Here is a 13,184-nt window from a genome sequence, read left to right as displayed (position 1 = left end):
CGCTGAGCCCCAGCAGCCCCCAGCCAGACTCAGGCGTGTCTCCATTTTCCCATCAGTAGAGTGGCAGCGAGAACAGAAGCTTTTTGTGAAGATGCATTAATATTTTTTTCAAGCTCTTTGAAGTTGAAAAGCACTACAAATAACACATATATTATAAAGTTTTGGGATAAAGCGTTCATTGGTGCTCAGATGTATGAGCTGGGGAGCTCTGCCTGTCTCTCATCGTGAGAGACAACTGCAAGTCTTCAAGTTGTCACTGAACCACCGTGAAATGCTAAATGGTTTTGAAATCTTATTTTTGGGTACAGAGCTGACATTCTTAATTTGCATTTTCATTGTTCAGGAAACCAGAGGCTAGTTTCTAGGGAGATCCTTTACACATGACAACAACAGAAAAAAAGTAGCTGGTGTGACCCCTGCGGTGGCTGACCCCGGGTTGGGCTACCCAAACACACACAACGCAGATGATCCTAAGCAAAGCAGCTGGCAGGCACAAAGGCATTCCCAGCTCAGCCATCATCATCAAAATGACCTCACCTTGGACATGCAATGGGTGGAGGTAAGCGAGGTTTGGGGACGTGGGTCTAAGTTCATCACCCCATGCAGACCGGGGGCACATGCTGTGGCCCTGGGAAGCCCTTTGCCCACACCTCTTCGCACCATCCCTCTCGTGCAATGCTTCTACTGGGACAAAGTGGAAGTGTTCAAAAAATGGGCAGATGTGGCACTTTGGGATGTGGTTTAGTCTAGTCTGCCCTTGACTGGTTTAGTGTGGATTTGGTAGTGTAGGTTAATGGTTGGACTGGATGATCTTAAAGGGCTTTTCCAACCTAAATGATTCTATGATTCTATGAAAGTAATTTCTGGGTGACTTCTTATCCTTATGTGCCAACTTCTTGCCCAACCAAGGAGCTGCTTACTCCCCTTCGTGATACTCACGAGTGAGAACGTACGTATTTCAGAAAAACAGGCCCTGGAAGGTCTCACCCATCCCATGCACGCTCCTGCTTGTGTCAGGGCTGAACCACTTCATCCAAGCCCCAGGGAGGGCAATGGAAGGATTCCCAGTGAGGGCAATGGAAGGATTCCCAGTGAGTGCTGGGGTCTGGCCTAGAAGCAGAGGTTTTACAACCTCTCTGTGCTCACTTTACTCACGGGGCAGAGAAAACACACAGCTCATGCGGCGAGACCCTACACCCACGGACAGCAACTCAGCCAGCTGAGCTAGATGCCTCCTAAAGCCCTTGAACTCGCTGAGCTTTATTGTTTGTCTGCTCTAAGTTGAGGCTTTTTCATCATTCACTACTTCGTATGGCCCCTGCAAGACTGAGAAGCATGTGGATGACTCCATTTTCTTTTTCCAGATATTAAGAAATGCTGATGAGGGACCCGTCCATTAAATTGGTCATTGGTATTCACAGTGGGAAAGGCACTGCTCTTACAGCAGGTTTGTTCTGCCGTATCCAAATCTCTCTGCCAAGGAGCCAATAATGTGTTTTGAGAGAGTTAATAAAAGTAATTGGCCTTCATAAAGGAAAAAGAAGAATATGATGTTGGGGGGGGAGCTGTAACCGGTTTGAGTCTTCATTCTCTCAGCTGAGCAAATAGCAGGGAATGGCCACCAAAAGGAACATCGCGTGAAAATGTGAAAGAAACGTCCTCGCTGGCAGGGAGTCATCAGAGCAGAACAGGGACGGGAACCCGGCTGCTACACAAGCAACAGGAGCACACTCGGGTTTGGGAGGTGGCCCAAGAACAGAGTGGGAAACACGCAGCAGGAAGAGGCAAACTAACTCACAGAACAACTACCACCAGCCACCATGAAATCCCAAACGCTGGTCCTGCCACGACCGGACCCACGGACACCTTCGGTCACGGGTCCCCTGGGCACATGCCACTTGCCGCTCCGCAAAGCAACGTCACCGCCCGTCCCCTCCTCGGGGCACCCACACCGAGGTGCCCCGGGCATCGTGTGTGACATGGTATGGTGAGATTTCGGTTGCTGAAGTCTGCAAAGCCCAAATGTTAAATCACAGAGTCGATGCAGCAGAAGACATGAAGTTTTTTGTTTATGTAAGAGTAAGATCTGCTGTTAGGCACCAGGCGTGGAGAGAATCTGCTTCCCTTATTTTTAAATGCTGTGTTGTGTGAATTTAATGTGCAGAAAAGGTGCCAGACTAACAACCCTGCAGAACAAAATCGCCCGCTTAGCGAGCAGCTAGCTGAGCTCCCAGAACAGCATTTATCTGCAAAGAGGCACCGCGGCAGTCACAGCCCGGCCCCAACCAGGCGGGGAAGGAAGAGCTCGCCCGGAGCTCACAGGTCAGCCGGGTTTCCAGCACGCGAGGGAGCGCAGATGGGTGCAAGCAAGTGAGGGTTTCATTCAGAAATCTCGGTACAAACCCCTACTTTTCCCTTAGTCCCTGCCTGAACAGTGCCAGCATACGCACGATGCTCAGGTGTTTGACCAGCCCAACACAGTTTATAAAGGCACAGGTATACTTCTTTTTTTCACGGATCCCTTTCCACTGTGTCACTTCCTTGTGGCCATCACCTCTTTTTTCTCCTTACCTTGACAGTTGTGGAAACTATTTCCAGAAGGTCTGAAAGATCTGAGAATTTGTGCCCCCCCTGCAACGAGATCTTCGGCCCCGCTGCAGAGGAGCACTTTCCCTGCTGGGCTCGATAGCTCTTGAGGAAGGGACCCGACACGAGAGGTCACCACCGTCAAGGGATGCCTGTTTGCCGCGCCACGTCCTGCCCGCCCCAGGGAGGGCCCTGGAGATTAACACGGAGCCCCTGGGCTCGATCCGGTGCGCTCCAGCCGGACATTTGCATGCCAGGAACCTGCCCAACGTGCAGAAACTGTTCATAGCATAAACTTCATTTTAAACTTCACTCGGAAGAAGCTTCTGCTTTCCGTGGTGGGACGGTGCCCCTTTGGATGTTATATTATTTTTATAACTTAAATACTGGAGTATTAGGCTGCTCTGTACCCCACATTACACCCACAGCAACAGGATCTGTTTTAAAGGCACCTACTCGAATTATTTCCCCTTGCCATTATCACCAAGGGGCAAGAGAAGAGCATCACGTCTTTGTTTTGACTGAAGCAGAGGATGAGATTGTTCTTGCTTTGTCATACTTGATTGATGTTCTGGCTCCACTGAAGCTACTGAACATAAATTCAAGCCATACAGACATCACATATGCACGCTCTGCATCTAAACACACAGCGAGCCACTCTTCTGCTTTCTACGAAGAAATGCAGAGAAGGGAATAAACTCTGATTTATTTTTAATAAACGCTGATTTATTTTTAATAGAAAAAAAAATATTTCTTTTTAACAGAACCAGCAGCACGAGCCTGTTTTGGCAGGGCTGCAGCCCAAGGCTCTGGTTCAGCTTTGTGCCCGCTACCACTGGTCTCACCGAGAACACCGCGATGGCTTCACAGCAGGTCTTGTGAAAGCATTTGCCCTTCAGGAGGGCGCAAATTCTTACGGAGAAGGGACTGACATCATCTTCTAACTAGTCTCGGATAATTCAGATCACAGAGCATTTTCTGTAATTTATCGGAAGCATCTATTAATCCTTAATGAGGTAAAAACTTCTCAATATTTCTCAACGAAAGCTAAAGTTGCCAAAACCCCCACACCGAACTGTTTCCACCGCATTTGCTATAAATCCTTTTACTTTACTTGAATGAGAGAAAAGAACTTAAATGATTCAATCCTTGTTCCCTGACACAACCAACAAAAAGATACCGGTGTGAGTACCGCTCTACCAGCAGAAAGAGCCCATATTTCACGTCAAGGATATGATGTGCAAATTTTTTATAGGCACCATAGATCATCACCATCTGTCTCGACAAGTTAATTGTCTGCAGTTTTTCTAGGTAAACTAGAAACTTAAAAAACTAACAAAACAAATGAAATGAGCTGAACGATGATACAGGCAGAGCATGAGCATCATGGGCTTATTGCTCTGGAAATGTGCGGATTCGGCTATGCTCAAGTTCACTCTAAAAAGAAAATACAGAGTGGTCAAACAGGCTGCTCCCAGTGCTACTTATAGTAGAGGTATTCTATACATAGCAAACAAATTGCTTATAGAGCATGATGCCTGGAAAAAAAAAAAACCAGCTGAACTTGACAAATCTGGGAACAAAACATTAATTAATCAAAGTAGGGAATAGTACTCACAGGGTTTGTAAAGTCAACGGAAGCATTCACATATTGCTAACGGTGAGTAATGCCATAGCTCATACAATTAAGTAAAACAGTACACACTAGACTAGATGACAACTTCCAGGAGAAAACGTGGATGCAAGGGCTTTGGTTCTAACCAGCCAGCTTTTATGCGTAACAGCTATTTAGGAGTTGTATTATGGAAACATTACATTGTGGCTGCCATTTGAATAGCAGCTAGGCAGGATAAAGGGTGAAGACTCACGCCAGACAGAGCGGAGAGGGACAGCGTCCCCGTGACGTGCTCTCGGTTACGAGGAGCTCGACGCCCCGAGAACGCACGCCCAGGGGCATGGCTGCACCGGCGTCCCGCAGAGAAGGGAGACGGGCACACAACAGAAGAGCCTCCGGCAGGTGCTGACCAGAACGAACGAAGCCAGACCGGGACGTGCCACGGAAGCTCTGCCCGGGAGCCTGGCAGCAGCGGAGCTCTCTTCAGAAACGGGTCGGTGACCGCAGGCGGGGAAGGCACGAGCAAAGCGGGCAAGCTGCGGACACGCACGTTCGTATCCCACACCGCACCAAAGTTCACCCAGGACACCAAAGGAAAGGACTATACCGTCAAAAGATGCGAACGTTGTTTCATAATCCATCTCCAGGTGACCTCCGTGCTCGTGGAAGCGAGCAGCATCTCCTCCCGTTTCTTTCTCCGACTTAGTAAGGCCAAGTGTAAAGCTTGCAGTTTCACAAGAATTCAGTCTGCATATATACACAGGGAAGCCTACCAGCTGCATTCAGTAAGTGGCTTTTTAAGGGGAAGAAGCTCTATTTGAAATGCCAAAAAAAGTTTAATATTTTAGAGTTCAAATAACTTTTTCAAAATCTTTCTCTCCTTTATTAGTTCTTAACACCGCACTGACAACCTCCCATGAGACACCCAGATTTTTCTCATGAAAAACTGGAATTAAAGAGAATAAAACCAGAACTTATTCTTGATATTAAATATAAGCTTTCTAAACTTAGATCAGGATGACCTTGTCATTTAAATTTTCCACAGACAACAACGGAGGTTTACTCCTGGACAAGGAGCATGGGATTCGGCACTAACTGTACTTTTAAGTGTGACATTTTAGCTCTAAAAAAGTCAAGGAGCCAAATACTCAGTTGGTGTATACATCCAAGCCTCCATTCATTTCCTCTGAGTTGAGACAATTTACACAAACCAAGAATCTAAACTCGTAATTTTAAATTTTCACTGTAATTGCAACAGCTCCATATTTACAGTGCAGCCTGAGCCAGTGCCCACTGGAGCCATCTGTAAGGCTTAATTTGATTTTAATAAGAGTTCAATTAAAGCCCTAGAAGAGTTTACAATACAATTTGGGGTTTTTTTTTAAACAACTATGACTTCAATAAACATTGGATAATTTGCTCTAAAAATAAAAGCTCCCACTCAGGGCTCTATACATGACATATAATGGCTAGACAAGACATTTCAAAATAAATAATCTTTTGGAAAAAAATTAACTCTAAGAAATGCAGTTGATTCACGCTAAACATTTCCAAAGCTGATAGTCAGATCTCTACCACGCCATCCCCAAACTCCTGGGTGAGAGCACTTACGAAAATTTAGAATCAAAACCAGCAGGGATTTTCATAACGTTATAGAACTGAAACTGTAAGTCAGAGAGAAAACGCTCCTTTAGCCATAGTATTTTCAGTGTAGATCAAATGCCAGCGTAAAACAGAATAAAATGTGGCGAGATGCGACCATCTCCCCCTTAACTGATTGACAGATAGCAGTAAATTAACAAGTGATGTTTATTAGTTTAATATTCAAATATGGTGAACAGAATCAAAAGACTGCTCCATATAAATGAGTGATTTTGAAACCCCTGAAATTACAATGCCGACTCGGCGAAGTGAAGTGCATTTGAACCCTACCTCTCCTCTGTCATAGTCCCGCACATCTCCTCAAGAACTCTTCACAGACTACAACGTTCAGGCACACAGATTTTTCTCCTCTCAGAGCAGTGCCAGGCGCGCCGTTGAGGAGAACTGGCACAGCTCCACTGAAATAAAAAGACTGAGGCTAACTCACACTGAGCACGCGCCTGGCCCTCGCAGGTGAATTTCCCAGGGACCTATTTCTGCAGCCGCCAGCTCGGCAAAACCCCATTTAACGGTAGTTTTGCTTGATTCAACATTGCAGAATTTGGCCTCTACTCATTTTTGGGTCCTCTTGATTTGATGCCATATGCTGAAGTGCTAAGCATAACTTGGCAGGGGCTTTCCCCTCCCCCAGCATCTTTTGTTTGGTATAGACATTAGGAAATAAATTAACGAGTTACGCGTGCTTTTCTTTACAGCAAGAAGAAGGAAAAAAGTTTTTCAGATTAACTTTCTGAATCATGAACCAGCAAAGATTTATAATAAAAAAAATTTATATGCAAACCTCCGCAGTGTACTGAGTTTAAAATCAACCCCATTACATAAAGACCCTTGCCTTAAAACATGAAATCAAATGCAAAAAAACCTGATTGTAACCAGAGCAAAAATCTGATTGAATACAGCAGCAGCCACTGCTCGTTAGTAAGGTGTCCCACGGACAGCTGTAAAAATCTGAAATCACCCCCACACAGCTCTAAAATTTTAATTCTTGTACGTAATAAGTGGAGGAATACTGCAAATACACCCAAGCTCAGTCCCTGTAAAATATTTCCCAGATTTAAAGTTATTTCTTCAAGTGTAAAAGGAGGACTACTTATCTGGAGAAACTATACAAACACCCTTCTCTATCTCCCCAGCTGCAAAAGTATGAACAGTGTGCAAGACCAGAAATCTTTGTGGACAAAGTTTATCTTCTGAGTTTTCATTCACACTTGTTTCTTTAATTTTTAAATAGCCCGTTGTTTTTTTTTTTTTTTTTTTTTAAATTCTTTTTTCAGTTTGTATTCGGAAAGGGCCAGGTTTGTGGAGAACTCAACAGAACTCATATAGATAAATAACCTGGTTCTTATCCCCAAAGATTTAGATTAATTTGGATACAGCTTTGACAAACATTAAATCTCTTCTTTAATGATGTTCCTCAAACAAAACAGTTAGCAAAATATCTGAATTTCCTTGTATAATGTCACATTTTAATGTAAACATCAAATAATGTACCAAAAGTTTTACCGGAAAAAAAAAATTAAAGCGGCACAATTCTTTATACCACTGGAGAAGGGGGGGAGGAAAAAGCCAGATTACAAACATTTACACATGCATAGTGGAAAAAAAATTAAACAAACAAACAAAAAAGTATTTTACTAAATTCACGCTTTTTTTTTAAAATAGTTATTAAATCTACTAAGCACCAACATACCTAAAAATTTATTTTCAGCTTCATGATTCATTTAAAAAACCTATCAAATTAACTTTTCAAACAAGCTTATATTACTAGCTTGTCCAAAAATAAAATGTAGAGTTTTTTTGTTTTTCGTTGTTTTTTTTGTTTTTTTATTTTATTGTTTATTTTAAAGTATACCAATACTTTTTATCTGAATGTTTCCAAACAATGGCATAGGTGTCTGCAAAGAATGCCTTTACTTTACCCTACAGTGGATGGAAAATACAATACCACATCATACAGAATCTAGAACTATAAAAGTCTGAGAATGCAGCATCCCTTCACAAAAAAGCTGATAAAACTGAAAGTATTTAGAAGATGCTGCACCTTTATTTAAAAAAAAAAAAAAATTAAATGAATTTAAGCAGAAATAACATACATTTTTACATTAACTGGCCATTTCTGGTACAGAAACCCAGCATAGTATGCTAATGTTATTGAATAAATGTAAATGCTACTTACAATCTTCTTAAATACAATTTAGACAAACTTTTTTTTTTTACTTTTTTTCTTTTTTCTTTTTTTTTTTCTTTTTCTTTTTTAAAGTTGTACAGGTAACCTCTCAGCTGCTAGTTTAATGCAACATATCATTAACATTACACAAATTAAAAAATAACGTGTGTGTGTTTTCCTACAGAAAAGCTTCCAAAAAACCGACCCACATCAAAAAATGCAAAATAATGGAATATAATTAAAAAAATTAGTTGCAAGTCTAGCAGCGAAGCAATTAAGTGAGGATATATTTACTAATATAAACAAAGGGAATATTTGCAACTACAGGTGAAGCCCCAACTATCTTAGATCTACTGACACAAATAAAAATTAAATCCTCTCTAAAAAAAATAATCTGATTATTTAAAATAGGAGTAAAAGCCATTGCTACCTGATGAACTACCTAGGCTAAGTTCCTGAAACAAAGACAAAGGGTCGCTATTCTTTTTTGTCTGCTCAGGAGGAGGTTTGGGCTTTGGCGGAGCCCGCAGAGCACTTGCGTAGGACATGACAGGCTTGCTCCCGCCGGCGTTCTGCTGGCTGTTGCTGTTCGACTCGACGATCTGCTTGTTGGGCATGAGAGGTGGGAACTGGCCAAGATGTTGTAGCACGCTGTAGTTGAAGGAATTGGATAGCTGTATGTTTTCGGCCTTCAGGTGTTCCTCTGGGGGCTTGACCGTCTTCGGAGGAGCTGTGAAAGGAGTAACCAGAGTTTGTCTAAGTGAACAGCTCTGACTTCGGAAATCTGTCCCCAAAGCAAGGACTGAGGGGTACCAAAACTACCTCTGCTGGTAACCTTCCCCCCCACACACCCCAAGTTTCTGTGTTTAGTCACTCTTGCTCCTAGGAAATTTCACACTTAAGTTATCTAGCTTTATTTCTAACTACTGGATCTTGTATTATCCTTGTCAGCAACGCCGAGAAGACTGATGTTCTTAAACATATCCTCCATGCGCATGTACCTACAGAGCTCGTAGCACTGAACCTGCAATTCTGCACAGGTGGATTTAGCAGAAGCACTGAAGGTAAGCTGCTTCAGAACGGGATACACTTTAATTTAAACACTTACCCACTGAGACAGCACAAAGCCTATTTCATTCTTCTCGCTTTATAGCTTAATAGGCTAAAATTAAAATTTACAGCACCATATATAATTCATTCTCAAACAGCAATTCAGAACTAACTATCAGAAAAAATGGTGCTTTAAACCATAGGTATAAAATTGCTTTCAAGCGAATTTCCTGAATCCTAATGAGGTACCTTACTTTTGTCTGGAGAATTCTGCTGTCTTACATAGCTAGAGAAACTCTACGCTGAAATGCAGGTATACATTCCATCTAAAATAGCCTAGGAGTTGGGCAACAGATATACTCTGTAATTATTTCAATCTTTAAATGTGTATGTTATTTTTAAAGTGCACATACAAAAATGTATCATCAAAGGAGTACAAAAGTAGAGAAACAGAAGTATATAGTTAAGTTTTTTGCTGGAAGGGTCACACACAGGCTTCTGTTTTTGATAAAGTACTCAAAAAAAAAAAAACAAACCCCAAACAAACAAAAAAAAACCAACCCAAAACCCCACAACCCAACCCGTAGAAGAATGAATATGGAAAGAAGATAAGCAAAACAGTTTTGCTAGGGTTGCTACGATTCCAAAACCACCCCAGAACACAAGCAAAAAAACCTCCCCAAAATAACCATAGCACTCAAGAGAAGACAAGTAATGACAAGCAGGGCCAGAGGTGAAAGCTATGGGTGGTGGAGGTGTCTAACTGAAGAAAAAATATGAAACAAAGATATTGAATAAGAACTTAAATAATTTTTTTTCTATCAACAGAAAAAGCAATGCAAATCAAGCTCTCAAACTGCAATTTTGGAAAGTGCCTGCGTATAACAACACTGAGCGATTCACAGCAGCTCTCCTTGCACTCCATAAATCCACGCTGATAAATCAAATACTTGTGCCACAGCCATTTCTGATGTACAGGAACTATAAGCCCTCGAACGCTCTGGTGTCATGACTGCTCGCTCTCAGGCAACGAATACAGGCACAGGTCTAGTTCACAGCATCTCATTCTCATGGATTTTTATTTCATGGATAAAAATCAATAGTAACCAGAAACACTGAAGTTATTGGTCATTAACCCTTAGCACTATAAAACACATCTGGGCTTTAAATATGATCATCGTAGCCGGTGAGCTGTAAATGCAGAAAAGCACAGCGGCCATAAAAATGGAGATTTGTTTGCACGAACCATTAGACAGAGGGCAATGTTGCATACATATTTATTTACAAAACAGAAACCATGCTTAACTACAATAAAAAATATTTTTGTAGCAGATGCAGATACTAGTCAAAACTTGCCCCTTTTGTTTAGGATTTACTGTTTGACAGCAAATGTATAGATATGGTACTTTTTCCATATGCATATTCCCTCTGAGGATTTTACTCACAAATATGTTCTCAACCTTTACATTAAAGCAAGGAAATGTGGTGTCAGCTGATCCCAGCATAATCTTGCTAGGGTTCCTGAGCTCCTATTAGATAACCACAGAGTCTAGAGAGCAACTTCAGAGACGGATGCCACTCGATGACACATAATATCGTGCGTTCAGCCCCTTGATTTTCAGTAAAAATATAAATAGATTGAAGCAGGTGCCCTGAGCTTGAAGCTTTGAACTTAGCACAAGAGATAGTGCCATAAATATGTTTTTGTAAAATAACATTTTCACACTTTGGAAATGAAAATGCACATTAGGAACTTAACTCTTGAGCACTGTTGCTGATATAAACAGCTTTTTTTCATTCAGTCTACACTGCATTGTTTCTACTTCACAATTACTATGCTATGAAATTACAAGATTGTTTAGGTTTATAAAATTTGACCAAAAGCAATTAGATCTTTTAAGGGCAATAAAACCAGCTTATAAATATTTTTTCACATTACTGTTTTTAATATTCACACTGGAAGACTGTTCATACTTTTATTAATTTTTTTTCAAATTATCATTGGAGCAAAATCATGGAGAACAAACTGTACTATCCTGGTAATTTTGTTTTTCAGAAGCATTAAAAATATGGAGAACAGAAGAATAGCTGCACTGCTCCAACTCTCTACTTGCAGCTTTTTTTAATCACTGAAAAGTTAATTTAGTTTCTCTCTGATAAATCAATCAGCACTGCTTCTACCACCAGGGAAGCCAGGTTCCAGTGTGATTCTTCCACGGTGAGAGTTTAAACTTCATCATTACTTTGATGAAGTACCAGAATTTACTAGGAAATATACTGAGATTACTAATTCAGTTTATGTTGTTTCTCCCCCAGACTGTAACGTCAATAAGAAATATCATTGATTCTGGAAACAAATAACCTATCTTGCCAATAAATCCCACCAGTTGCCTTAGCTCCTTTTAGCAAAAACTCAGCTGCACTTGAAAGCACTGTAAGAGAATATGTGGCTTTCCTAGAACTTTTGTGAGAAGGCTAAGGAGCAGTATTGCTTTTTGGAGATGAAGAACACTCAACAGTATTCTTCTTAAGACATCAACAATGTACTGGAATGTTAACAAGATAGCAAATGAAAACAGGATTACTCTAAGCAAACTTTAACTACTAAAACAATGAATACTTCAAAAATCTTTCCTTAAATTTGAAGAGATGGCAGAAAACATTTTGTGAAAAGAAAAAAATAACCCCAACCCTTTCATTTAGACTTGCTCACTCCAGCCTAAATAGCCTACTTAACGGAGCAGAGAGAAGTAGAGAAGCAAAGATGAACTCTGTACCTACCTAACAACTCCCGGGGTGGAACTGCTCTGTTGGCTCCGTTGCATGGAATGTTTGGGTATGGGGCAGATGAGGAGGAGTTTACCCACAACTCAGGTGATGAATAGTTGAAAGATGACTGGTTACTGTGGTCCTGAAGCTCTTTACACTGACCAAGACTGTCTTGAGGAGTGCTTAATTCTTCAGAACAAGCCTGGACTGAACTAGAGGAAATTCTTCTTTGGTACAACGGCCTGCCTGGTCCTCTTGGTTCATACTGCAAACAAAAAAAACAAAACAAAAAAAGGCCTTTTGCTCCTTTTATTTAACTGCATGTATCAAGTATCATTTCTCCATCCAATTTTTTTCACTGGAATGCCAGGGCGGGGAGAAAAAATCCTTTGCATTTAGGGAAAAAATCTAATACATTTCAAGTCATACTTTGTATATTGCAGTCACTAATAATGTATTTGAATCACACAAAACAGACACAGAATTTTAAAGGAAGTGCAAAGAGCGTCAACTGAGATTCCTTAATTCTTATCAACCTTTACATCTTACACTCCTACGCAGGAGATGTATCACATAGTGAGGAGGAAGATACCCAGCACTTACAAAGGAAGCAAAGGAAGCAAAGAAAGATACAAGAGCAAGAGAAAATGCTGAATTACAATGTAGAGAGGAAAAAAATGGCTTTTAGTTTCCAAAGGACAAATAAGTGACTTGTATACCAGGATTTGGGGAAGCACGATACATTTGTATACTGGATTTTGTGTATGTACACCTAAAACAAATGCCCTGGAGAAGTGTGTGCCCTCAAGAGAAATAATGCAGAGAATTTTATCTGAAACCACAGAAATTACCTGCTTCCATAAACCCTGTAGATCATGTAGATGAAAATGGCAGGAGCTCCGTTAATCAACCTGGTGGCTTCAAGAGTTCAGATTTAAGGACCCTCTAAAACTTTCAACCCTCTAAACTTTCTCAAGATTCAAAGCAAGCCTGTTGTATTACAGTTTGTTTTAAAAAAATAAATACAGTATTTGCTTCCTTCTACACTGTACTGACTAACAAGAGCACAAAGAACAGAAGTCATAGAAGTAAATCTATACTTGGTAAAAGCAAAAAGTAAACATCCTAATGACATGTCATAAAAAACTAGCTAAATAAACATCAAATAACTTATTTGCAATGCCCCAATATTCTTTAACAACAGGATATTCTTTAACAACAAAAAAACAAAACTCCGAAGTTACTACCTGAATCACACCCAAAAACTATACTTTGTATTGAGTTTAACGGGCAATTTTAGTAAGCAATAAGAAAGTTACCGAAGTTATGGACACT

At 40.9% G+C, this 13,184-nt stretch overlaps 1 protein-coding gene across 3 annotated transcripts in view; it reads right to left on the bottom strand.

Annotated features, from left to right (window-relative positions):
* Positions 1–7,660: 7,660 nt before the first annotated feature.
* HELZ (helicase with zinc finger) overlaps positions 7,661–13,184 on the bottom strand; it is a 96,327-nt gene continuing 90,803 nt past the window's right edge. For all 3 annotated transcript variants that reach the window (XM_075719818.1, XM_075719816.1, XM_075719817.1), the window contains 2 exons: positions 11,862–12,114; positions 7,661–8,760 (listed from right to left, as the gene is read on the bottom strand). In XM_075719818.1, coding sequence (XP_075575933.1) covers positions 8,429–8,760; positions 11,862–12,114 — 585 coding nt within the window. In that variant the 3' untranslated portion in view covers positions 7,661–8,428. The remainder of the gene's footprint in view (positions 8,761–11,861; positions 12,115–13,184) is intronic.

The sequence above is a fragment of the Pelecanus crispus genome, chromosome 12 (assembly GCF_030463565.1).
Source record: "Pelecanus crispus isolate bPelCri1 chromosome 12, bPelCri1.pri, whole genome shotgun sequence".
Classification (NCBI taxonomy): Eukaryota; Metazoa; Chordata; class Aves; order Pelecaniformes; family Pelecanidae; genus Pelecanus; species Pelecanus crispus.
The sequence above is the reverse complement of the archived record's forward strand: the minus strand, read 5'-3'. Positions and strand labels throughout refer to the sequence as shown.